Source organism: Cherax quadricarinatus, chromosome 6 (assembly GCF_038502225.1).
Source record: "Cherax quadricarinatus isolate ZL_2023a chromosome 6, ASM3850222v1, whole genome shotgun sequence".
NCBI classification, from domain to species: domain Eukaryota; kingdom Metazoa; phylum Arthropoda; class Malacostraca; order Decapoda; family Parastacidae; genus Cherax; species Cherax quadricarinatus.
In genome coordinates, this window is record NC_091297.1 from 35,548,424 (window position 1) to 35,576,108 (window position 27,685).

Here is a 27,685-nt window from a genome sequence, read left to right on the forward strand (position 1 = left end):
CAGTCAGAGGCTGGTTCAGATATGGTCACATGAGGCTGGCTCAGATATGGTCACATGAGGATGGTCCAGATATGGTCACATGAGGCTGGTTCAGATATGGTCACATGAGGCTGGTTCAGATATGGTCACATGAGGATGGTCCAGATATGGTCACATGAGGCTGGTTCAGATATGGTCACATGAGGCTGGTTCAGATATGGTCACATGAGGATGGTCCAGATATGGTCACATGACGATGGTCTGGCCTCGGCCATGGACTCCTCGTTACCCTTAACCAACAACAACAACAAAATCAGCTGACCAACATGGATACCTTCTACCCTCTCTGGAGTTTTAGTGATTTACCTGACGAGCTCCTCCTGAGAATATTATCCTGTGACTGTATTACAGTGTTTGATCTCTGCAGAGCTGCAGCAACTTGCTCCAGACTCAACAATATTGTTGAGACGCAAAACTTATGGCGGCTGAAACTGATGCACCAGTATGTGTCACAGTATGTTGTGCCGGGGTAACCGTCAGGGAAGGTTCTTGATCCATGGAATTGAGCCAGACCTCTCCTTCCTTGGATCAAACCTGAATGTATCCCAGCCCTTCCCATGACTATTGTAATAGTACATCAGTAGTGTAGTATTGTTACTTCTAGTACTGTCAGTAATAATGTTGCTTCTAGCACTGTATCAGTGTAGTGTTGTATTGTTACATGTAGTACTCTATCAGTGTAGTATTGTTATAATAATAATTATGTTCATATTTTTGAGCTTTACTAATAATGTAGTTAAATGTATTAAGACAATAGTAGACATAAAAGAAATGCTCTAATTATGCAGTGCATTTTGGACAACTAATCATAAGACTTACATGCTACTTAAGAACTAAACAGCCTTTTGTGCAGTTAACTGCCATCAGAAGTGCAATAAAAAAGGTAATGACATATGGTCAGTTACAAAAGAACTGCATATTATTTAAAGTGGCTCAGTGATCTTCAGCTTTGTGGAGTGATTGATTAGAGATAGTGAAGATACAGCAAATTATTTAGATCACAATACAAATAAAATGGGACAAAATGTGTTACCAGTTAAGTTGAAGGGAGCTGAAGGAAGGCTGGATGTTGAGAAATGGCATTACCAGCTAAGTTTAAACAGTGAAAACTTAACTTAAAGACAACTCATCGCCTGCACAGCCGCCCCTGCAGACGAGGTCTAGAAGCTGTCGAAACCATCTCACAACGGGCTGTCAAGAATTATAATTTGTAAGATTATAAATTACCCCTAGGGGGTGTTATGTCAGCATATTTCATTCACTGATGGCTGACAAACTTACTTGTGTGGACTCAAAAGTCCGCCCCTTACTGCCGACTATAGGTTGATCACAAACTCCTTGCGACTCAAGAACTGCACAGTCCCCCGTACTACAAGAAATTCGTAACCTGCCTTGCTCTTGTAACGTGAGCTATGGTGTTCTTCACACCTTCGACAGATATCGGTGACTTGATAGAAGCTGAAGTGTCCTTGGATGTCCACATCTTCCATAGTCTAGGAAAACGCACACTGGTACACTATGTTCCACAAGATTTGTCTTTATTGTTCACAATCTTATCACTAAAGAAGCTGATCACACTTCTCTTAAGTGTTTATTGTGTTTTATGAGACACTTTGTTCACACTAATGCACAGATCGTTCTTTGTTGGTTATCCTGGCGTCAGTGTCACTCTCAGTAGAGTCAAAAGTAATCTGAAGACGCCACAGCGCCCCATGCCATCACTCCCCTAGCACAAAGAAAAAGCTGACCTAGTACTTTTGCTTCCTTGCCACTTCCTCGATGAAGTATAGCAGAATGTTTGATTCTTGCTGTCTTAAGCATAGACAACAATGTCCACTATCTTTACTATGGTAATAAAGAGGGAGCAGGATTTTCCTTAATTGTCCTGCTAAAGTAAGAGATGTACTGTCTCTTATTAAACTACACTTTGCAACACTGCACTGCAAGGAGCAGAGGTCACTTGACCACGTCGCATACTCGTACGGCATCTGTGATCAATTACTCACTGTAGCAGTAAACAAGACGCTTGCCCCTTCTGAGAGGGCTGGGCCCCTCAGGGCTGAAAGGGGCTGAAGGGGCTGAAGGGGGCTGATACCCCCCTCCTGGAGAAAATTTCTCCACACTGGGGGGCGGCGGAGGTTCGCTGCAGGTGAACTATTCATCACTTAATATTAATTTGATTTTCTCACTCGCCACCACTGCTGCTTGTCTTTTCTGAACAGCTTTAGTCTGTGCGGTTTCTGGAGAATCAGTAATTTTTTTTTCAACACTGTGTAATTCTAACGGCACTAGTTTATTTATTGTCCGCTTATTCACTACACCTTTGCTCAAAACATCAACTGTCCTAATGATTCCATTTGCATCAGGATATATGGTCACAATTTTTCCAAGTGGCCATTGGGACCTCGTACCATCATTGTCAATAATCACTATGTCACCAGGTCTTAAGGACTTATGATTTTCAGGAACACCAGCTCCATAGAAGTGTTCTCTCAATGAGGTGAGATAGTCTTCTCACCAAATTTTCTCCCAACGTTCAATCACTTTATTCAGGTGTTTGAATTTACGTCTGAGTTGCTCAGGTTCGAAATAAGTAGGATCCTCTATGATTTCTTTATCATTCATGGGAGGAACAGGTTCGAGCCTTCTGCCATGGAGTAAATGAGATGGACTTAACACTTCTAAATTGTCCAGATCATCGGTAACATAAGTTAGAGGTCTGTTGTTGACTCTATTTTCTATTTCAGTCACAACTGTACGGAATTCTTCTAAGTCGATTCTTTGACGATGAAGAGTCTTCCTTAAACAACGTTTTACAATGCCGATCATTCTTTCATAAAATTCGCCGTGCCATGGAGATTTAGGAGGAATATATCTCCAACGACATCTGCGTTGATTCAGCATCTGTTGTACTTCTGGTTGATCAAAGATCTTGCTTAAATAAGCAGCACCAGCAACAAAGTTCGTTGCATTATCTGAAATCATCAGTCTGGGACATCCCCTTCTGGCTGCAAACCTTCTGAATAATTTGATAAAGGTTTCAGCAGACATGTCAGTGGCTACTTCTAGATGTACTGCTCTAGTCGTAGCACAAGTGAACAAACTGATGTACACCTTGATGGGAACTTTGTCAACTGTTTTGGTTAAAATTATTGGTCCAGCGTAATCTACACCTGTCACCTCAAATGGAGTGATATGACAAACTCTTTCAGAGGGATATGGAGGTGGACCTGGATACTGACATACTCGCATATCGTAGAGACGACAAGTAATACAGTCCTTTATTTGTTTTTTCACACTTTGTCGACCTTGAGGTATCCAGTAGGATTGTCGTATATGACAAAGTGTGTCAGCTACCCCACCATGTAACACGTTACTGTGGGCGTTTTGAACAATCAGTTTTGTTAGCCAATGATTCTTGGGGATCAATATTGGATGTATGGCTTCTTTAGGTAGTGAAGAATTATGAATTCTTCCTCGACATCTTATAATCTTTTCTGAGTCGAGATAAAGTCCTAAAGAATTAATCATGACAGGTTTCTTTGGGGATTTATCTTGTGTTTCTAGAAATTTATATTCTGTAGAGAAAACATCTTTCTGTATTAGTTTCACCCAGTATTTAATGGGTTCAAGACATTCATAATCAGGTTTTATTCCTTTAATGAATTTAAAGACAAGAGCTGTAACTCTTAAGAGATTACCCAAAGATGAGTATTTAGATCCATCAATGACTATTTCTGTTGTGTCTGCAGTATTTACACAACTTATTTCTGCTGTGTTCAAGCAGACTGTTTCTTCTGGCATAATGTGAGCTTTTTGCTGAGGCCAGTTATTTTCATTAGAGAGCCAGTTCGGTCCGTGGAGCCATAATTTATTATCCACAAATTTCTTGAGTGGGACACCACGTGACAACATGTCAGCTGGATTCTCTTGGGTAGAGACGTGAAGAAAGAGATAATCTCTCTGCATCTCCTTTATTTCTGCTACTCTGTTCTGTACATAGACCAGCTTACTCTTATTATTTCTTAACCACTGGAGAACTGCCTCATTATCACTCCAGATCACGGTTTTTTCAATAGTGAGATGATCAAGTACTTTGTTGAGATAGACAGCTAATTTTGTACCTACATAGAGTGCTGTCAGTTCCAATTGTGGTACTGTTCTGACCTTCAAGGGTGCTACCCTGGCCTTTGAAGTAATTAGCGTACTTCCTTCAGCATTACTCATGTAAGCTACAGCGCCATAACCTCTGGTTGACGCATCACAGAACACATGTAATGTGTAATTGTTTCCCTCTTGACCTATTTGTCTGGGAAATTTAATTTGATGAAGTTGCTTAAACCCCTTGGATATTTCATCCCATGCTTGACTCATTTCTAGAGGCAAGTTCTCATCCCATCCAATTTTGAGCTTCCATGCATCTTGCATAAGCATTTTACCCTTTATGGTAATTGGTGAGACGAGTCCTAGAGGATCAAAACATTGTGATACCTCTGACAGTAAACTACGTTTAGTGAGTGTACTGCATGATTTATTGTTTATCCTTTTGAGACTCAAAGTATCTTCCTGTGTGTTCCAATTAAGTCCCAGCAAATTGTTGCAATCAGGAATTTCAGTTTCAGGGAAATCTTCTTTGATAAGTTCCCTTAACTAGAAATACCACAGGAAATAGCAAACAAGAGGACTCCACTAGCAATAGTGAGGATATATTACCAAAAACAACTGGTGGGAGCTCCATTGTTGGTGCTAGGGAGGATAAAGGAAGACAGGGAAACATGCACCAACAGGGAATACAGTCACAGAAACCCAAGGCAAACGGAAATCAAGCCTGTGCACATACTATGCACTTGGTATCTGCTGGCATGGGAAATCTGGAAAAACAGATGGGACGTGCAACTATGACCACCCTAGAAAATGCCATGCCCATATGACAACAGGAAAATGCAAACTCCCTTCCTGTAAGCTTTTTCACCCTGAACTGTGTACCTCTTCAGTACAGGAAAGACTGTGCTATAACTTAAATTGCCAGGCATACCATCTAAAGGGGACAAAAAGATACAAAACATCCAGGCCATGGGAAAACCTGGGTAGCCATAGCCACTCAAGAGGGAGAGGTTTTTTAGTGCCAGGAAGGAAAAAAAACTGGCAGGAAATGGCAGAAATCGTACACCAAATCCAGTCATTCCTGGAGTGGAACCACAGTCGATGGCCTCCACTCCAAACCAACAGATACAGATACTAATGCCGGAAAAAAAATCCCCCCCCAGTACCAACAATACCACCAGTCCGATAACATTCTTCTTTGCAAATATACAGGGTCTAAAGCCAGCAACAAACAACAAAATACCTTTCATCCGTGGACTGCTTGCAGAGGCAAAGGCAATGTTCGCGGCTTTCACTGAGACCCACATAAAGGATCACTTGGACAAGGAAATATGGATCCCAGGTTACAACCTATACAGATGTGACAGAGTGAACAGGCAAAAGGGGGGGGGGGGGGGTGGGCTTGGCCTGTACATTGCAGAGTCACTTGTTTGCACAGAACTGCTTAATGCCTCAAATGATGTAGTGGAAGTTTTAGCAGTAAAGGTCGAGAACCAAAACCTAGTCATTGTGGTAGTCTACAAGCCTCCGGATGCAACATCCCAGCAATTCCAGGAACAGCTGTTAAAAATTGACCACTGTCTGGAAAATCTTCCAGCTCCTGCACCCAACATCTTGCTCCTGGGGGATTTCAACTTAAGGCACCTAAATTGGAGGAATATAGCAAATAATATTGTTGCAGTAATAACACCAGGAGGCAGCTCTGATGAAAACTCACACTCACACGAGCTTTTAAATCTCTGCACAAAATTCAATTTAAACCAGCAAATAATAGAGCCTACTAGACAGGAGAATACACTAGACCTCATCTTCACTAACAATGATGATCTGATAAGAAATGTCATCATATCAAAAACAATATACTCAGATCACAACATAATTGAGGTTCAGACATGTATGCGTGGAGCCCCAGACCGACATAATGAGACTAGTCACGAGGGAGCATTCACCAAATTCAACTTCAATAACAAAAACATAAAGTGGGACCAAGTAAACCAAGTCCTAACCGATATAAACTGGGAAGATATACTAAGCAACACAGACCCCAACTTATGCCTAGAACAGATAAACTCGGTGGCACTCGATGTATGCACAAGGCTTATTCCTCTAAGAAAAAGGAGGAGTAGATGTAAGATGTAAAATAGAGAGAGACAGGCGCTCCCTTTACAGGCGACGGAAAAGAATAACAGAGCGGCTAAAAGAGGTCAATATATCTGAAATGCGTAGGGAGACACTGGTCAGAGAAATAGCAAGCATCGAACTTAAGCTAAAAGAATCCTTTAGGAGTCAGGAATCGCGGGAAGAACTAAAAGCCATAAATGAAATCGAAAGAAACCCAAAGTATTTCTTCTCCTATGCCAAATCAAAATCGAGAACAACGTCCAGTATTGGGCCCCTACTTAAACAAGATGGGTCCTACACAGATGACAGCAAGGAAATGAGTGAGCTACTCAAGTCCCAATATGACTCAGTTTTTAGCAAGTCGCTAACCAGACTGAGAGTCGAAGATCAAAATGAATTTTTTATGAGAGAGCCACAAAATTTGATTAACACAAGCCTATCCGATGTTATCCTGACGCCAAATGACTTCGAACAGGCGATAAATGACATGCCCATGCACTCTGCCCCAGGGCCAGACTCATGGAACTCTGTGTTCATCAAGAACTGCAAGAAGCCCCTATCACGAGCCTTTTCCATCCTATGGAGAGGGAGCATGGACACGGGGGTCGTCCCACAGTTACTAAAAACAACAGACATAGCCCCACTCCACAAAGGGGGCAGTAAAGCAACACAAAGAACTACAGACCAATAGCACTAACATCCCATATCATAAAAATCTTTGAAAGGGTCCTAAGAAGCAAGATCACCACCCATCTAGAAACCTATCAGTTACACAACCCAGGGCAACATGGGTTTAGAACAGGTTGCTCCTGTCTGTCTCAACTATTGGATCACTACGACAAGGTCCTAAATGCACTAGAAGACAAAAAGAATGCAGATGTAATATATACAGACTTTGCAGAAGCCTTCGACAAGTGTGACCATGGCGTAATAGCGCACAAAACGCGTGCTAAAGGAATAACAGGAAAAGTTGGTCGATGGATCTATAATTTCCTCACTAACAGAACACAGAGAGTAGTCGTCAACAGAGTAAAGTCCGAGGCAGCTACGGTGAAAAGCTCTGTTCCACAAGGCACAGTACTCGCTCCCATCTTGTTCCTCATCCTCATATCCGACATAGACAAGGATGTCAGCCACAGCACCGTGTCTTCCTTTGCAGATGACACCCGAATCTGCATGACAGTGTCTTCCATTGCAGACACTGCAAGGCTGCAGGCGGACATCAACCAAATCTTTCAGTGGGCTGCAGAAAACAATATGAAGTTCAACGATGAGAAATTTCAATTACTCAGATATGGTAAACATGAGGAAATTAAATCTTCATCAGAGTACAAAACAAATTCTGGCCACAAAATAGAGCGAAACACCAACGTCAAAGACCTGGGAGTGATCATGTCGGAGGATCTCACCTTCAAGGACCATAACATTGTATCAATCGCATCTGCTAGAAAAATGACAGGATGGATAATGAGAACCTTCAAAACTAGGGAGGCCAAGCCCATGATGACACTCTTCAGGTCACTTGTTCTATCTAGGCTGGAATATTGCTGCACACTAACAGCACCTTTCAAGGCAGGTGAAATTGCCGACCTAGAAAATGTACAGAGAACTTTCACGGGGCGCATAACGGAGATAAAACACCTCAATTACTGGGAGCGCTTGAGGTTCCTAAACCTGTATTCCCTGGAACGCAGGAGGGAGAGATACATGATTATGTACACCTGGAAAATCCTAGAGGGACTAGTACCGAACTTGCACACGAAAATCACTCACTACGAAAGCAAAAGACTTGGCAGACGATGCACCATCCCCCCAATGAAAAGCAGGGGTGTCACTAGCACGTTAAGAGACCATACAATAAGTGTCAGGGGCCCGAGACTGTTCAACTGCCTCCCAGCACACATAAGGGGGATTACCAACAGACCCCTGGCAGTCTTCAAGCTGGCACTGGACAAGCACCTAAAGTCAGTTCCTGATCAGCCGGGCTGTGGCTCGTACGTTGGTTTGCGTGCAGCCAGCAGCAACAGCCTGGTTGATCAGGCTCTGATCCACCAGGAGGCCTGGTCACAGACCGGGCCGCGGGGGCGTTGACCCCCGGAACTCTCTCCAGGTAAACTCCAGGTAATTGCTTTGAATTTGTATTCCACATCCTTAGAGGCATATTTTTTTCTTTCCTCTCCTTGTTAGCTTCTCTGTATAAGGATTTCAAATCCAACTCTTTATTCACAGTACCTTGAAGATTGTCCACATAGAAACTTTTCTTTAAGATTTCTTTGAAGGGACTTTCAGATTTCTTCAAATGTGTATTTAGAGTAGCTTCTAGTAAGAATGGAGAGGATGTTGCACCAAATAATACTGATTTGAAACGATAAGTTTTCACAGGACTTTGAGGTTCATGTGGATTTTCAGGCCACAAGAATCGAGTATAATCTCTATCTATTTCTTGTAGTCCTACTCTTAAGAAATCCTTGGAAATATCAGCCGTGTAGGCATATGGGTTTGTGCGAAATTTCATAAGCACGTCTCCAAGCTTTTCAGTTAGTGAGGGTGTCTGGTCATCAGACAGTCATTAAGACTTGCTACATCTTGAATTGCACGTGCGCTGCAATTATATACAACACGTAGTGGAGTGGTTTCAGAATCTTTTCTGACTCCATGGTGCGGGAGATAATGAGCTTCTGTCTTCAACTTATCTTCGACTATTTCCTCAATGAATTTATTGTCCAACTGTTCTTGTATGATATTATCATAGACAGTCAGTAGCTCTGGATTCTTCCTGAGCTCATGTATTTGTGCTTTCATTTGTCCGAAAGCCATGCGATAATTGCTAGGCAGATGTGGTGGATTTAATTTCCATGGTAACCTAACCCAATACTGTCCATCTTCATATTTGACAGTGTCCAAATATTGGTTATAAGTCTGAGACTCTTGTGGGCTTGGTTTATTTACATCAATACCTATCGCATCTAAATCCCACAACTTATCAACTGGTTCATTCATTTCTTCCAGTAATGATAATTTTTGCTGTGGTACATGATCAGCGGTTATTCTTGTAACTAGTACATTTTCCACTGAATCAATATCAGCTTCTTTCCCACTTTGAGAGATAATGGGACCACATATCATGTGGCCTCCTGCTGTTTTCAGCAAGTGAACATCATGTTTACTTACTATATTTTGCACAAAACAGTGATAATAATCACTTCCAATGATTAAATCAATTGGACTAATAGTGTCCGACTGTATGTCAGGACAGGCTAACTTGACCTTAGCTGCTTTCAGTGCTGCAACTGTTTCTTTTAATCCCTGGATCTGCACAGACTTAGGCAAATCATCTACTACCACAGCTTCTACTGTCTTTTTCCTGTTTCCTAGACCAACAGTGATTCTGGCTAAGTCATATGTCTGTTTACCAGAATTGTGGAAAAAAACAGCTATATCTAACTGTATTTTGGCATAGGGTTGTTTATTCAGTTTCTGCAACACTGTTCTTCTTATGAAGGACCTTTGTGAGCCTTGATCAAATAGTGTTAGCACATTGGTTTTGTGTGATTTGTTAGATAACTCAACTCGAGCTATCGGGAGAGCTGTTGCTTTAAACTTATCTCTCACATTTAATGCTGTTGCTTGTTGACTTCCTAATTCTGTGGAAGTCTGCTGCTGTTCAGCAAAAGTATTTGGGCATAATGCTGTATGATGCATACCCTTGCATTTAAAACACTTCTTCAGTGAGCATTTACCTCCCTTGTGTTCACCTGAACACTTGATGCACCTTTTCAGCTGATGAACACGTTGTTTACGTGCCTCCATTGATGTGTATTGAATACAATACTGTGCCCAATGTGTTCCATCACAAAGTACACATTTTGGAGTACGTTTATGTGTGACAGTTTGTTTACTGTCTGTTGTATTCACAGCTTGATAAATGCCTATATGGGATTTCCCATTCTGTGGTTTAGTGGGAGTAGGTATACTCTTTTTTATACTGAGTTGAAGGTTTATTATCCACTGGATTTGTGAATTTTTCATCTTGTCTCGTTGCTTGCATGCATGAAACTATTGTTTGTAAACCATTGCTAATTTCCTCACAAGTGAAATAGCGTTTATTGAACATAATATTTAATCGTTCAATAGTTTGTGGTGACAACTTATCTTGTACAATACCACTGATAAACCAATCACATTGTCTTAGGTCATATTTAGCATCTAGAGATCTGAGACTATTGTCTAATGTAATTCTAAATGCCTGTAAGTCTGAAAAACAATGTTTGGGTGGCTTCAAGCTTGATATTAAGACTGCATGTCTAACTCTAGCCTTGTCAGCATCGAAGTACAGTGGACCCCCGCATAACGATTACCTCCAAATGTGACCAATTATGTAAGTGTATTTATGTAAGTGCGTTTGTACGTGTATGTTTGGCAGTCTGAAATGGACTAATCTACTTCACAATATTTCTTATGGGAACAAATTCGGTCATTACTGGCACCTGAACATACTTCTGGAGTGAAAAAATATCGTTAACCGGGGGTCCACTGTAATTGTCTGCTAAGACACGTAAGGCTATTTGATAATTGCCTTTAACCACCGGAAATGACTTAATCAGTTCATAGGGTTCTCCCTTCACAAGACATTTAAGGTAATTGAACTTAGCAATCTCATCTATGTCAGTTCGTGAATTTACTATGGATTGAAAACCACTAATGAATTCTTCATAATTATGACCTTGGAAAATAGGTAATGACAATGTAGGTAAGCTTGGTAATGGGACACTTGTTGTTGTTACAGGTGTGACAGATGTTTGACCACTAGTTACAGTAGGTCTCTGTGACAGAGTTTTGCGGCAGATAGCCTGTACTCCTGTCCACCTTAATTGTTGATTACTAAAGTATCCAAAACATTTTTAATTTCATCCTCAGATGGATCTGATTCAAGAAATTTATTTTCATAATGTGTATAGTCTGAATTAATTATTTCCAGACGTTGTGTAAATAATTCGAATTTGACCTCAAGATCATCAAAATCTATGTTTGTATCTTGAGTTAATCATATACAGACTGAAATTAGATTTTCTAATTGTGTAATCTTAGTCTGTAAAGACTGAAACTGAGTTTTCAAACAAGCCATTTTAATGGTATACTGAAAATTCTAGCACCACACTTAGAGTGTTTAAAAAACACTGTACTGCTATAAACAGCTGAGTTTTTGTTATGCTTAAGTCAGCAATAATCAGTCAGACACTACTGACCTACTAAGCTTAACCTCAGGGTCAATGACCATGAAGGGTACACAGTACATATGGCTGGTGTTTATGGCTTGAGTTTGCTGTGTCAGCCTGACCACGATGATTAATCGTAAATAACGATGTTATACACTTCATTCACTATACACTATAAATGTCACTGTATAACTGTAAATCACACATGAATATATTTGAAAGCTTACACTTTATATATAGTTCCTTTAATATAACAGGTATATCTATAAGAAACAAACTTTAACACAATCTTGTCTCTTAATTTCTGTCTATAAACATTATAAACACTATGTGTATATACACTCAGACAAACTGAACATCACTTGGGTTGTTGTCTTTGTCAGCGATTTTCGAGATTGGAGCAGTGGATGCCGGGTGCCATCCCCCATTTTCTTGTTGGGTGAGTCACTCAGCTCCCGTTTTCTTTGGGTGAACGCCCGTTTGGGTGAGCGCCCGTTTTCTTTTGGCTGCCCATTCTCTGTGATTGAGTCTGGAGGGACTCATTTATACTGATTTAAATTGTAAAACACTAGTTTTACAGCTTTTTTCGAAGGACCTTGGCTCATAGGTTATTTGTACACTGTAGTACAACATATTTGGACCACAGTGTGGTCTTTATCCGGTTCGAGCACGACCAATTATGTTGAGAAATGGCATTACCAGCTAAGTTTAAACAGTGAAAACTTAACTTAAAGACAACTCATCGCCTGCACAGCCGCCCCTGCAGACGAGGTCTAGAAGCTGTCGAAACCATCTCACAACAGGCTGTCAAGAATTATAATTTGTAAGATTATAAATTACCCCTAGGGGGTGTTATGTCAGCATATTTCATTCACTGATGGCTGACAAACTTACTTGTGTGGACTCAAAAGTCCGCCCCTTACTGCCGACTATAGGTTGATCACAAACTCCTTGCGACTCAAGAACTGCGCAGTCCCCCGTACTACAAGAAATTCGTAACCTACCTTGCTCTTGTAACGTGAGCTATGGTGTTCTTCACACCTTCGACAGATATCGGTGACTTGATAGAAGCTGAAGTGTCCTTGGATGTCCACGTCTTCCATAGTCTAGGAAAATGCACACTGGTACACTATGTTCCACAAGATTTGTCTTTATTGCTCACAATCTTATCACTAAAGAAGCTGATCACACTTCTCTTAAGTGTTTATTGTGTTTTATGAGACACTTTGTTCACACTAACACACAGATCGTTCTTTGTTGGTTATCCTGGCGTCAGTGTCACTCTCAGTAGAGTCAAAAGTAATCTGAAGACGCCACAGCGCCCCATGCCATCACTTCCCTAGCACAAAGAAAAAGCTGACCTAGTACTTTTGCTTCCTTGCCACTTCCTCGATGAAGTAAAGCAGAATGTTTGATTCTTGCTGTCTTAAGCATAGACAACAATGTCCACTATCTTTACTATGGTAATAAAGAGGGAGCAGGATTTTCCTTAATTGTCCTGCTAAAGTAAGAGATGTGCTGTCTCTTATTAAACTACACTTTGCAACACTGCACTGCAAGGAGCAGCGGTCACTTGACCACGTCGCATACTCGTACGGCATCTGTGATCAATTACTCACTGTAGCAGTAAACAAGACGCTTGCCCCTTCTGAGAGGGCTGGGCCCCTCAGGGCTGAAAGGGGCTGAAGGGGGCTGATACCCCCCTCCTGGAGAAAATTTCTCCACACTGGAAGAACAGGGACAGAATTGGATGAAATCTGATTTTGTTGGTCATAGTATATTGCTGTCTAGATTACATTAAGGCGATAAGGTGCTTTTTAACAATAGCTCTGAAATGATAAGCATATAGGGGACCTTTTGATGCTTCAGGCAGTTTTTTACATTGGTTGAGTCGGATGCAGGGGATGTCAAAGAGGTCGCTGCATAATCCTATGGGTTTAGTGCTTCCTGTTGATTATAATAATAATGTCAAAGAGGTTTTTGTATCTTGTGTTATGCCTGTGTTATGTTGTGGCTGTTAAGGAAAAGTTTCAGAAAAGGGTTCATATTGGAATTGATTTTTACTTCTAGCACTGGTAGTAGCACAGTATTATTACTTCCAACACTGTATCAATGTAGTATTGTTACTTCTAGCACTGGAAGTAGTTCAGTAATGTTGATTCCAGTGCATCATAGTGATCCAGTAGTTGTAAGAGGCAGGAGTGACATGGTCAAAACCCATGCTGCCCTGAGTCATGCAGTTGTTGGGTGTCCAGGTGGTTGGCAGTCTTGCATCTTAGAACCCTCTCAAAGATTCTTATAATGTGAGACGTTAATGCTATTGGTCTGTAATTTTTTGCAATTGCTTTACTGCCATCTTCGTGGAGTGGGGCTATATCCATTGTTTTCAATGACTGTGGAATGACCTGTGTCTATGCTCTCTCTCCATAGAATATTTAAGGCATGTGAAAGGGGTTTCTTGCAATTCTTGATGAACACACAGTTCCATGACTGGACCTGGGGCAGAGTGCATGGGCATGGTATTTATTGCTTATTCAAAGTCCTGTAGTGTTAGGATTACATCAGAAATTCTTGAATTAACAAAATTTTGAATCTTGGCATGAAAAAAAACATTTAGATTGTTAACCCTTAGTCCGATTAATGGTTAACTAAATGTTGAGTCATATTCTGCCTTCGGTATTTTACTCATTTCCTTCCTGTCATCTGTGTAAGTCCCATCTCATTTAACCCTTTCAGGGTCCGTCCCGTAGATCTACGGCTTTACGTTCAGGGTCCAAACCGTAGATCTACGTCATGAGCTCAGCTCACTCTGATTAACTGTGAGTGGTACATTTGGGCCTAGATATGAGAGAATACATCTATGTGGTATGTGTGCACCACATAAAACAGATCCTGCAGCACACTGTGTATAATGAGAGAAAAAACTGAAATCATGATTTTTCGATTAAAACAGCGAATTTGCAGTGTTTTTTCGTATGTTTTTTATAGTTGTATTTGCGATTTCTTGGTCTCAATTGATAGAATGGAAGACATTACAGAAATAGAGATGATTTTGATTGGTTTTAGCACTGGAAATGGCTTGAAACTGAGCTCAAAGTAGCAGAAATATTAAATTTTTGCCGATATTCAAGAGTAAACAAACGACCTCACACGTCTAATACACGCCAGTTGGTGGGTCTAATATGCATTCACAAATATGGTGATGATATTTATACAATTATTACAGTATTGCATAACAGTAAATCTTCTATTTTTTGGTGTGAATAAAAATTCATTATGTGAATAAAAAATCAAAATGGAATTTATTTGTTAAGCCTCAAAACATAACTAATGAACAGAGGAAATGTTAGTTTAGTTCCAGGAATACCTACATTGTTTATTCTGGACCCTATTTTGAAATTGGAATATTTTGAACTTTGTGTTAAATTGGCCAAATTAACAATTTCCGATCGCTTTAATTTGTAGTTGAAACAGTTGACTTGCTGATTTCTTGTGCTCAATCGATAGAATAGAAGTAATACTAGTGAAATAGCTAAGAATTTGGTTGGCTGGAATAATGTAATTGGCCTAAAATGGGAGTCAAAGTCGGCAAAATCGCCGATTCGTAAATATCGTTGACACATCAAAATTCGCGAGAGCATAATTTCGTCAATTTTCCATCAAATTTCATACTTTTTGTTTTATTACCTTCACAAAAAGATTCTCTACTATTTCATAAGAAAAAATAACAAATTTTTTTTTGAAAATTCTTGGACACTGGGGCACCACTTCAGATTTGGGTCTTGGACCCTGAAGGGGTTAACTCTATGACTGTTTTGGCCGTATATATATGTCTTACGAGCCAGTGTTTCGAGTGTATATGTACTCAAAAATTCTAGTGGCTTCAAATCAAGCGGGAGAAAGCTGGTAGGCCCACATGTGAGAGAATGGGTCTGTGTGGTCAGTGTGCTCTGTAAAAAAAAAATTCTGCAGAACACAGTTCATAATGAGAAAAAGAAAACTCTGACCATGTTTTTGGATTAAAATGCCGACTTCGAGGCGTATTTTTGTATAGTATTTATGGATGTATTCTCGTTTTCTTGGTCTCATTTGATAGATTGGAAAACATATTACAGAAATGGAGATGATTTTGATTAGTTTCACAATGAAAATGACCTTGAAAATGAGCTCAAAAAAGCGGAAATATTCGATTTTTACCAATGTTCAAGAGTTAACAAATCACGCCACGCGTCCAATACACGTCAACTGGTGAGTCTGATATTCTTTCACAAGTGCACTGATATTATTTATACCATTTTTACAATAAAGAAGTAGTCTACAGTAAATCTTCTATTTTTTGTGTGAATAAAAAATCAAAATAGAAAGCAAGAATAATGTAAGGGGGGCCTGGAGACATGACTGATGAACAGAGGAAAAGTTATTTTAGTACCAGGAATGTCTGCATTGTTTATTCTGGACCCTATTTTGAAATTGGCATCTCTTTTCTCTATTTCTCTCTCCAGGTAAACTCCAGGTCTTTTACTTTGCATGAAATTGGCCAAATTGCCAAATTCTGACCACTTTATTGGGTAGTTGAAATTGGTAAATGGGTGGTTTCTTATACTCAATTGATGGAACAAATCGAGTTCTATAGAAATAGCTATGCATTTTGCTGACTGGAACAATGGAATTGGCCAAAAATAGGGCTCAAAGTCAGCGAAGTCACCGATGCTAATTATCACCAAGGTCGCTAACATTGCAAAAGCACAATTCCACACATTTTCCATCAAATTTTGTAGTTTTGGTGTTATTAGAATCAGAAAAAGAGTATCGTTTCATAAGATAATTTTTTTTTTCGAAAATTTTGTGACAGAATGACAGTTTCAGAAATGGGCTTGAGACAATTAAAGCGTTAAGTATGGGTTAAATATTGGATGTGGTTTTTTCTTAGATTTGGCATAAGAAAAGAAATATTTTGGATTTCTTTCAATTTCATTTATTGCTTTAAGTTCTTTCTATGTTTTTTGGCTCTTGTATGATTCCTTATCCCTTTCAGGGTCGAGACCCCCAATCAGTAATTCACTCTCAGGGTTAAAAAATGAAAAAAAAAAAAAATTTTCTTATAAAATGATAATCTTTTCCTGATGGTAATGACACCAAAAGTATGAAATTTGATGGAAAACTTACAAAAATTACGCTCTTGTGAAATTAGCGATATCGGCGATATTTACGCATCGGCGATTTCGCCCACTTTGAGCCCTATTTTTTGCCAATTCCATTGTTCCATTTGATTAAAATCATAGATATTTCGATAGAATTCCATTTGTTCTATCGATTGAGTACAAGAAACCGCCCATTTACCAATTTCAACTACCGAATAAAGTGGTGAGAAATTGGCAATTTGGCCAATTTCACACAAAATTCAAAAGATGCTAATTTCAAAATAGGGTCCAGAATAAAAAAGACAGACATTCCTGGCACTAAAATAACATTTTCTCTGTTCATTAGTCACGTCTCCAGGCCCCTATTATATTACACTCGCTTTTCATTTTGAATTTTTATTGTCACAAAAAAATAGGAGATTTACTGTTATGCAGACTGCTGCATTATGGAAAAAATGGTATAAATAATATCAGCGCACTGGTAAAAGAATATTAGACTCTCCAGCTGACATGTATTGGACATGTGGCGTGATTTGTTTACTCTTGAACATCGACAAAAATCAAACATTTCCGCTACTTTGAGCTGAATTTCATGGTACAGTAGGGCCCTGCTTTATGGCATTCCACTAATGTGGCGATTTTAAATTATGATCAAAATTTGCTATACAGTAAGCTGTCTTTCAAATACAGCACGCCCCACCCAGTTTGTTTACAGTCTCTATGACCACATCTATTATGTCTGGAAACTTTCCAAAATTTCAAGTGTTTTAAAGTTATTGCGTATTTTATATGTATTCGTCACAGACCGGGCCGTGGGGGCATTGACCCCCGGAACTCTCTCCAGGTAAATTCTGATAATTATGCTGATGTGTACCTGTATTTAAATATACTTACACATTGTGCTGGCGTGCAGGTACACATTAACCCTTAAACTGTCCAAACGTAGATCTACGTTTTTTCAACATTTGAAAGTATGTAAAAAAAATGTAGATCTCCTTTTTGTTTTTTTACATTTGAAAACGTGTAAAAAAACTTTGATCTACATTTTTTTGTTATATTTGAAAATTCTATGTAAAAATATGTAGATTTACATTTGGAGCACTACGCATGTTAACATAGATCTGTTTGGACAGTTTAAGGGTTAAAATCACTAAGAGTCTCTCTACTCATGGCTCCATAGTAATATGTACTACGTAATAATAATCTCTCTTGGGCACATTAAATGTCAAATTTTATGTTAATATAGACATTTTCATTAACCCGGAGAAGAGAGAGGTACATGATAATATATACCTGGAAGGTACTCGAGGGCTTGGTCACAAATCTGCACACTGCCATAACAACATACTGGGGTGAGAGATATGGGAGGAAGTGTAAAATAAATCCAGTGAGGAGCAGGGATACGGTGGGGGCAATAAGGGAACACTGTATCAACATCCGCGGTCCCAGACTTTTCAACATCTTACCAGAAGATATCAGAAACACTGCTGGAACAAGTGTTGAAGCCTTCAAGAGGAAACTAGACAAGTATCTTCACCTGGTTGACCAGGCGAGCACCAGACGAGCCTGGCTCATGTCCGGGCTCAGAGAGTAGATATACTCTCGAAATTCTTCAAAGGTAAGGTCAAAGGTAACCCCTTGACTGTAGCAACCCCAAATCCTGGGTGTCTACTGGTGTCGCAAAATTTCTGAAAAAAAATTATTTTTTCTTATGAAATGATAGAGAATCTTTTCTCGATTGTAATGACACCAAAAGAATGAAATTTGATGGAAAACTGACGAAATTACGCTCTCGTGAAGTTAGCGACCTTGGCGATATTTACGAATTGGCGATTTTGCCCACTTTGAGCCCTAATTTTGGCTAATTCCATTGTTCCAGTCGACCAAACTCATAGCTATTTCTTTAGAACTCCATTTTTCCTATCGATTGAGTACAAGAAACTGCCCATTTACCGATTTCAACTACCCAATAACATGGTCAGAAATTTGCAATTTGGCCAATTTCACGAAAATTAAAAAATATGACATTTTCAAAATTGGGTCCAGAATGAACAATGCAGACATTCCTGGCTCTAAAATAACATTTTCTTTGTTCATCAGTCACGTCTCCAGGCCCCTCTGATATTACTCTTACTTTCTATTTTGAATTTTTATTCAAACAAAAAATAAAAGATTTACTGTTATGCAGACTACTGCAATATTGTAATAATTGTATAAATAATGTCACCCTATTCATGACTGCATATTAGAATGGCTACTTGGACATTTATTGGAAAATGACATCATTTGTTTACTTTTGAACATCGGCAAAAATCAAACATTTCCCCTACTTTCAGCTCCATTTCAAGGTTCTTTTCATAGTAAAACCAATCAAAATCACCTCTATTTCTATAATATGTGTTCCATTCTATCAATTGAGACCAAGAAAATGAGAATACACCCATAAATACTATATGAAAATAGACCACAAAGTCGGCATTTTAATTAAAAAAAATGGTCGCCTTTTTTTTCTCATGCATTGCGTGCTGCCGGATTTTTTTATATGATGTACACTGACCACACAGACCCATTCTCACACATGTGGGTCTACCAGCTTTCTCCTGCTTGATTTGAAGCCACTAGAATTTGTGAGTGTATATACGTCAAACATGGTGGCTCGTAAGACGTATATATATGACCAAAATAGTCAAAGGGTTAATCCATCTATGATATTTTCTTCAAAATCATATAAGAAACATGTTACATAGCATATAAACATTATACGTACACCCACAGAATAAAAATTGACATAAATATGAGATTTGTTTGCAGAGAGGCTTTGTAAGAGTGTTGGAAGAAATACGTTTTCTCTAGTCAAACACTGGGGGATACTAACTATAGATAAATATTCCTTTTGTATGCCTTCACTCTATACAGTGGACCCCCAGTTTACGATCAGCTCCCAATGCGACCAGTTATGTAAGTGTATTTATGTAAGTGCGTTTGTATGTGTATGTTTGGGGGTCTGAAATGGACTAATCTAATTCACAATATTCCTTATGGGAACAAATTCGGTCAGTACTGGCACCTGAACATACTTCTGGAATGAAATAATGTCGTAAACCGGGGGTCCTCTGTATATAGCAATTCATGACCCTTGTGAGTTTAGTGCTTCTTTTTTTTATGATTTTAATAATAACTTTTAATAATAATAATTTGTAATAGTAATAATAATAATTATTATTTGTCAGAGCATCATTCCTTCTAAAAAAAAAAATTACATGAGAATGGAAGTGTTGATCTTTATTTACACTGCTGTACCACTGTGGAGACAACTTGTACACAATGTAAGGTGTTTGTACGAATGTTTATGAACCATAACCAGTCACATCGTCTATTTGTTTACATAGTGGGTTTGGTGGCCAGGCTGGCTTCCCTACACTACCCTACCTACCACACCACTTTCTTCAAATGTTTTAAGATAAGTAATGAGTGTACTGTAGTTAGTAGTAGTTTAATATGTTTATTATGCACCCCATACCCATCCTGTGGGCGGCAGTCAAAAGATTACAGAGGTACATAATGGGTCCAGGGACTGGACTCCAAAGTTTTGATAGCTGAGCAAGTTACAGAGGTAATGAACTCACAATTTACAAAGATAATGAAATCCAGGTAGGTCTAGTCACAATCATGACAAGTTACAAAGGTATTTGCAGATTACAGGGGTATGTAATGGGTTCAGGGACTGGGCCCCAAAGTTTTGATAGCTGAACTAGGTACAAAGGTAATGAATGACGCCGGGTCACCATCTGGAGAAGACCCGGGCCGGAAGTACTGGCAAATCTCTAATGAATCAAATGAAAATAATGAATCCTGTAAGAATGGTTACTTATGTTTACACATGGGTACAATCATGAACAAATTGTAGAGTAATGAGCAATTCACACTTCCACACACGGTCACAACCTTTTGCCCTACATTAAACTAAATAATGAGGTAAATAATGAGTGTACTGTGTGCGTATTTTACTTTTTTGTTTTACTGCCTAGTTCTATTTCTAACTTAATATATTTATTTATTTATTTATTTATTAATTTGAACATGATACAGAGAAGTACAAAAGAATACAGTTAAATGCAGCATGCCAAAACCACTTGAATCCATGGCATTATGGGCAGGCTTAAAATTAACTTAAGATTAGCTAAGCAATGAAGTATTCAGTGGTAAAACATTATTGTAAACAGATAACAAGCACAAATGAGTATTACAAATACAGGTCGTATGGTTGCATGCATTCCTGTACAATCAGTATTTATTTATTTATTTATATGGCAGATGTTGCAGGTGTATGGTGTAGGAGGTAGGTTACTGAAAGCAGTGAAGAGTTTTTACGAGGATAGTGAGGCTCAAGTTAGAGTATGTAGGAAAGAGGGAAATTATTTCTCAGTAAAAGTAGGCCTTAGACAAGGATGTGTGATGTCACCATGGTTGTTTAATATATTTATAGATGGGGTTGTAAGAGAAGTAAATGCGAGGGTCTTGGCAAGAGGCGTGGAGTTAAAAGATAAAGAATCACACATAAAGTGGGAGTTGTCACAGTTGCTCTTTGCTGATGACACTGTGCTCTTGGGAGATTCTGAAGAGAAGTTGCAGAGATTGGTGGATAAATTTGGTAGGGTGTGCAAAAGAAGAAAATTGAAAGTGAATACAGGAAAGAGTAAGGTTATGAGGATAACAAAAAGATTAGGTGATGAAAGATTGGATATCAGATTGGAGGGAGAGAGTATGGAGGAGGTGAATGTATTCAGATATTTGGGAGTGGACATGTCAGCGGATGGGTCTATGAAAGATGAGGTGAATCATAGAATTGATGAGGGGAAAAGGGTGAGTGGTGCACTTAGGAGTCTGTGGAGACAAAGAACTTTGTCCTTGGAGGCAAAGAGGGGAATGTATGAGAGTATAGGTTTACCAACGCTCTTATATGGGTGTGAAGCATGGGTGATGAATGTTGCAGCAAGGAGAAGGCTGGAGGCAGTGGAGATGTCATGTCTGAGAGCAATGTGTGGTGTGAATATAATGCAGAGAATTCGTAGTTTGGAAGTTAGGAGGAGGTGCGGGATTACCAAAACTGTTGTCCAGAGGGCTGAGGAAGGGTTGTTGAGGTGGTTCGGACATGTAGAGAGAATGGAGCGAAACAGAATAACTTCAAGAGTGTATCAGTCTGTAGTGGAAGGTAGGTGGGGTAGGGGTCGGCCTAGGAAAGGTTGGAGGGAGGGGGTAAAGGAGGTTTTGTGTGCGAGGGGCTTGGACTTCCAGCAGGCATGCGTGAGCGTGTTTGATAGTAGTGAATGGAGACAAATGGTTTTTAATACTTGACGTGCTGTTGGAGTGTGAGCAAAGTAACATTTATGAAGGGGTTCAGGGAAACCGGCAGGCCGGACTCAAGTCCTGGAGATGGGAAGTACAGTGCCTGCACTCTGAAGGAGGGGTGTTAATGTTGCAGTTTAAAAACTGTAGTGTAAAGCACCCTTCTGGCAAGACAGTGATGGAGTGAATGATGGTGAAAGTTTTTCTTTATCGAGCCACCCTGCCTTGGTGGGAATCGGCCAGTGTGATAATAAAAAAGAAAAAAATTATTTATTTATTTATTTAATTTGAACATGATACAGAGAAGTACAAGGAATACAATTTTTAAAGTGCAGCATGCTGAAGCCCCTTGTATGCAGAGCATTATGGGCAGGCTTAATTAACTTAAGATTAACTAAGCAATGATATATTCAGTGGTACAAAAATTATTGTAAAACAGATAACAATTTAGTACAAATGAGTATTACAAAGACAGGTCATATGGTCGTTTACTGTGTTGCTGTGTAATCAGTAGAATGGAGTATTCTGTTAGGTAATGAAGTTAAATAGTAACAAAGTTTGATTGGGTCACAGGTTGACATTTATGAGATACGATAATGAGATACATATATGAGATACAATTTATGAGATACAATTCTTCAGTATTTATTTAGTTGTGGGTGAGTAAGTGATTTTTGAGAAGAGACTTGAATTTATAAACAGACAGTGTTTCTTTTATATTCACAGGTAATGAATTCCAGATTTTAGGGCCTTTTATGTGCATTGAGTTTTTGCATAGCGTGCGATGGACATGAGGAACATCAAAGAGTGATCTGTGTCTTGTGTTATGGTCATGTGTTCTGTTGAGGTTGGTAAGGAGATATTTGAGGGGAGGGTTTATGTCAGAGTTAAGTGTTCTATGTATGTAGTAGGTGCAGTAATAAGTATGGATGTTTTGTATTGTGAGTAGGTTTAGAGTTTTGAATATTGGTGGAGTGTGCTGTCTGTAGTGGGAATTTGTTATCATTCTGACTGCAGCCTTTTGTTTGGTGATTAGTGGTCTGAGATGGTTTATTGTTGTTGAGCCCCATGCACAAATTCCATAGGTGAGATAAGGGTAAATAAGTGAGTGATATAGGGCCAGGAGGGCTGACTGTGGAACATAGTACCGTATCTTCGATAGTATGCCTACGGTCTTGGAAATTTTTTTGGAAGTTTGTTGTAAATGTGTTTCAATTTTGAGTCTATTATCAAGGTGGATTCCTAGGAATTTTCCCCCTGAGTTTTGTGATAGGTGATCCATTTATCATTATGTTAAGAGACATCTGCAGCTCTGTTACTAAACTGAATGTAGTAGGTTTTGTCAATGTTTAGAGTAAGTTTGTTAGTCCTCATCCAGGTTGATATTTTCTGTAATTCGGTATTTACAGTATTGGCTAGCATGACTGGGCTCGGGTGAGAGTAGACGTATGTAGTGTCATCTGCAAATAGTGTGGGTTTGAGTAGTTGCGATGCATTTGGTAAGTCATTTATGTATATGAGAAAGAGAAGAGGGCCTAGGACACTTCCCTGTGGGACACCAACTGTAATTGGCTGTGCTGAAGAGTTTGCCCCATTTGTGTACACATATTGGCTTCTGTTGCTGAGGTATGACTTTAGGTAGTTGAGGGAGTGCCCTCTTATACCACAGTGCGACAATTTTATGTGGAGCAAGTCGTGGTCAACTGTATCGAAAGCTTTACGTAAGTCAATGAAGATCCCCAGTGGGACCTCTTTTTTCTCTATTGCTGTATAAATATGTTCTAGCATGTGGATAATAGCATCATTAGTATTTTTATTAGGCCTGAACCCAAATTGTTGAGTATGTATGTTGAGTATGTTTGTTGATAATAAGGGAGACTTCAATTGGGTTAGTCTGAGCTAGGAACAGTGTGTTCGGGTAGTTGCCAGTGAGGTAGTCATTGGGTGGGGTATCTGAGCTTGGGATTTTATTGGCAAGGTTTTTTTCCTATAGTGGAGAAGAAATCATTGAGTCTGTTTGCTGTTTCAGTAGGTGGGAATTGGGGTTCATCTGGTTTTGTTAATTCAATTTCGCTATTTCGTGTCATTTTTTTTGTTCCTAGTATTTCTGATAGGGCTTTCCAGGTCTTTTTTATGCCACCTCATAAGTTGGATAATCTGTTCTCGTAATACAATTTTTTAGCCCTTCTTATTAGGCTGGTTAGGATTGACGAGTAACGTTTTGTTTGGTCTCTGGTTATGTGGCCCATTCTGTACTGTTTTTCGTATAGGTGCTTTGTATTTATAGATTTGAGGATACTGGGTGTTAGTCAGGGACTGTTCAGTCTCTTTGCAGTCATTTGTTTAGTTTTTTAGGGCAGTGCTTGTTATAGAGGTATTGGGTCTTTTTTAGAAAATTATTAATACATTCGTCAATATCTGTGTAGATTTCTAGCTCAGTGTGCCAGTCAATGTTCGTCACTGCTGCTGTGAAGTTATTGATAGCTGCCTCATTGTGAAGTCTGAAAGTGACTTTATGTTTGTGTAAACTTGTTATCTGGCATTTATATGCATTTATAAGTGGAAAAAATGGCGTTCTGCTTTCCGGCGATGTCTGCTTTCCGGCAGTAGCCTGGAACCTAACCTGCCGTATAAGTGGGGCCCTACTGTACTACTTTTCATCGTGAAAGCAATCAAAATCATCTCTATTTCTGTAATATATCTTCCATTCTATCAAATGAGACCAAGAAAATGAGAATACAACCATAAATACCATATGAAAATACGCTGCGAAGTCACTGTTTTAAACAAAAAACATGGTTGGAGTTTTTCTTTTCTCATTGTGCACTGCATACTGCAGGATTTTTTTTATACTGTGCACACTGACCACACAGACCCATTCTTTCATATGTAGTCCTACCAGCTTTCTTCCAGCAGATTTGAAGGCACTTGAATTTTGGCATAAATATGGGACTGACACTGGCTCTCAAGCCGTATATATACAGGACTGACCCTGAAAGGGTTAAGCTTAGGTTTGATATTTTCTGTTTCTCTGGCCAGTGTTTCCTACAAGACACAAATACGTCTTTGATGTCTCGTGAGTTTGATGCAACCTGACTAGAAACTTTATGCCCATAAATGGTCCCAAAATATAAAACTCCCTACCAGAAGATTCTACAGCTCTTCTGTCTGCCTATTGCTTTTAAAATACTAGTCAAAAATTACTTCTTAACCCTTTCAGGGTTGGTACCATACTAGTATGGATTGCACGCCAGGGTTGGTGCAGTTCTAGTATGCATAAATTCTAGCACCTTCAAATCTAGTGAGAGAAAGCTGGTAGGCCTACATATGAAAGAATGGATCTATGTGGTCAGTGTGCACATTATAAAAAAAATCCTGCAGCACACAGTGCATAATGAGAAAAAGAAACTCTGTGTTTTTGGTTTAAAACAGCGACTTTGCAGTGTATTTTCGTATGGTATTTATGGTTGTATTCTAGTTTTCCTGGTCTTATTTTATAGAATGGAAGACATATTACAGAAATTGAGATGATTTTGATTGGTTTCACAAAGAAAAGAACCTTGAAATTGAGCTCAAAGTAGCAGAAAATTGTTCGATTTTTGCCAAAATTCAAAAGTAAATAAATCATGCCATGCGTCCAATACACGTCAACTGTTGAGTCTAATATTCTTTCACAAGTGCGCCGATATTATTTATACCATTTCTACACCATTTCTACACTAATACTGCATAACAGTAAATCTTCTATTTTTTGTGAGAATAAAAATTCAAAGTGGAAAGCAAAAGAAATGTAACAGAGGCCTGGGGACATGACTGATGAACAGAGAAAATGGTTATTTTAGTGCCAGGAATGTCTGTCTTGTTTATTCTAGACCCTATTTGGAAATTGGCATCTTTTGAAATTTGTGTGAAATTGGCAAAATTGCCAATTTCTGACCACTTTATTGGATAGTTGAAATTGGTAAATGGGCGGTTTCTTGTACTCATTCGATAGAAAAAAATGGAATTCTAGCGAAATAGTTATGATTTTTGTCGACTGGTACATTGGAATTGGCCGAAAATAGGGCTCAAAGTGGGCGAAATCGCCGCTGCTTAAACATTGTCAAGACCACTAACTTCATGAGAGCATAATTCCGTAAGTTTTCCATCAAATTTCTTACTTTTGGTGTCATTATGATCGGGAAAAGATTCTCTATCATTTCATAAGAAAAAATAATTTTTTTTTTTTTTTTTCAAAAAATTTCTGACCCTGAAAAGAAGTTTAGGAGAGGGCCTGCCGATCCAGAAAGGATTAAACTAGTGTAATTCACCTGTGTGCCAGCTGCCAACTTGCAGCCATATGCTACACTTTTTATTTCCACTATCTCCTACCATCTCTCTTGTGAAGAAAGTCTTGATACTTAGAGAAACCATTGTATCATAATCATTCGTCAGACAAACCTTATTTCCGATTATTATAATCCTTAATCAGTATGACTATATTCATAGTTTTAAGCAAGTCCCTAGATTTTGTAAAAATATCCATCCCAATTTTGTCTCACACAGCCTAATTATATGTGCTAGAACTGTTAAGTATTGTAATTTTTTAAGATATAGTCTGCCTTTGAAATGCTTTGCATTATCATGGGTTTTTTCATATATAACATACTGTAACATATAGTTTAAAACTATGTAATGTTATAGAAAATAAATTTTGTTTTACTTTACATTAGGTATAGCAGTTAAAAGTGTGCAATTGGATACTTAGCATAGATTTAAGTTTATAAGAAGGTGGTTCATGTGATAATGGTACAGTAGTTAAATATATCACAGTGCATGTCATTGGTAACTGACATTCTACATTTATTTAAGTTAATTATATTAAATATATAAAAATATTAAAAATTTTTTTGATTAATTTTATTTCTCATTATCCTAATCTTGGAAATTTAATCGTTACAGCTGGCCTAAAGTTTGGGACCAACTGCCATACAAAAAGAAAGTCACAGATTGGCACGATGAAGTGAAACAACTGATGTGCTTTGATAGACAAGTACAGAAATTAGTTTCTAGCCTCAGTTCTCGTCTTTACCAAAATTTGCGCCTCGCATCCAATGTACACCTCACATCACCAGTCTACAATGAAGTGGATGCTCTTGTCTTATCTACTAACTATGCTCCCTATTATGTTCTCAACGCATTAAGAAAGATTGTTGAAAATGGATCACAGTGAGTACATATGTTGTTTCTACCTCCCATTACCAAGGTGCTGTATAACTCATGTATGTACGGGTTTACCAGTCTCACCTGATAATGATACATGTATTTATTTTTTTTCATTACAGTGCGCACTCAAAATTGATGAGGTTACTTTTTTAGTGGTCCAAGGGAATTTTTAAACCACAAATACTACGTTATTTTGTTCACTTTATTATACTTTTTAATCAGTTTAGACATACAATGGAACCTAGGTTTTCGTCATTAATTTGTTGCAGAAAGTCTGATGAAAACCACATTTGACAAAAACTGAAGCAATATTTCCCGTAAGAAATAATGTAAATCCAATTAATCCATTCCAGACACCCAAAAGTATTAACAAAAAATACATTTTATAGAAAATAACTATAGTTTTACATACAGAAAACAATGAGAAATGTAAAGGACTAATTAAATGGATAAATGAACATTTAATATCGCTTTTACCTTTATTGAAGACTCTTGTTGGCGTATGGAAGACGT

The 27,685-nt window shown here is 38.7% G+C and overlaps 1 protein-coding gene across 4 annotated transcripts in view; it reads left to right on the forward strand.

Annotated features, from left to right (window-relative positions):
* The first annotated feature begins 243 nt into the window (after positions 1-243).
* Positions 244-27,685, forward strand: part of LOC128694270 (F-box only protein 21) — a 70,986-nt gene continuing 43,544 nt past the window's right edge. Inside the window, exons 1-2 of one of the 4 annotated variants that reach the window (XM_070081312.1) lie at positions 244-481; positions 26,909-27,175. In XM_070081312.1, the coding sequence (XP_069937413.1) occupies positions 306-481; positions 26,909-27,175 (443 nt within the window). In that variant the 5' untranslated portion in view covers positions 244-305. The remainder of the gene's footprint in view (positions 482-26,908; positions 27,176-27,685) is intronic. The other 3 variants (XM_070081318.1, XM_070081323.1, XM_070081305.1) reach the window with 3 other exon arrangements.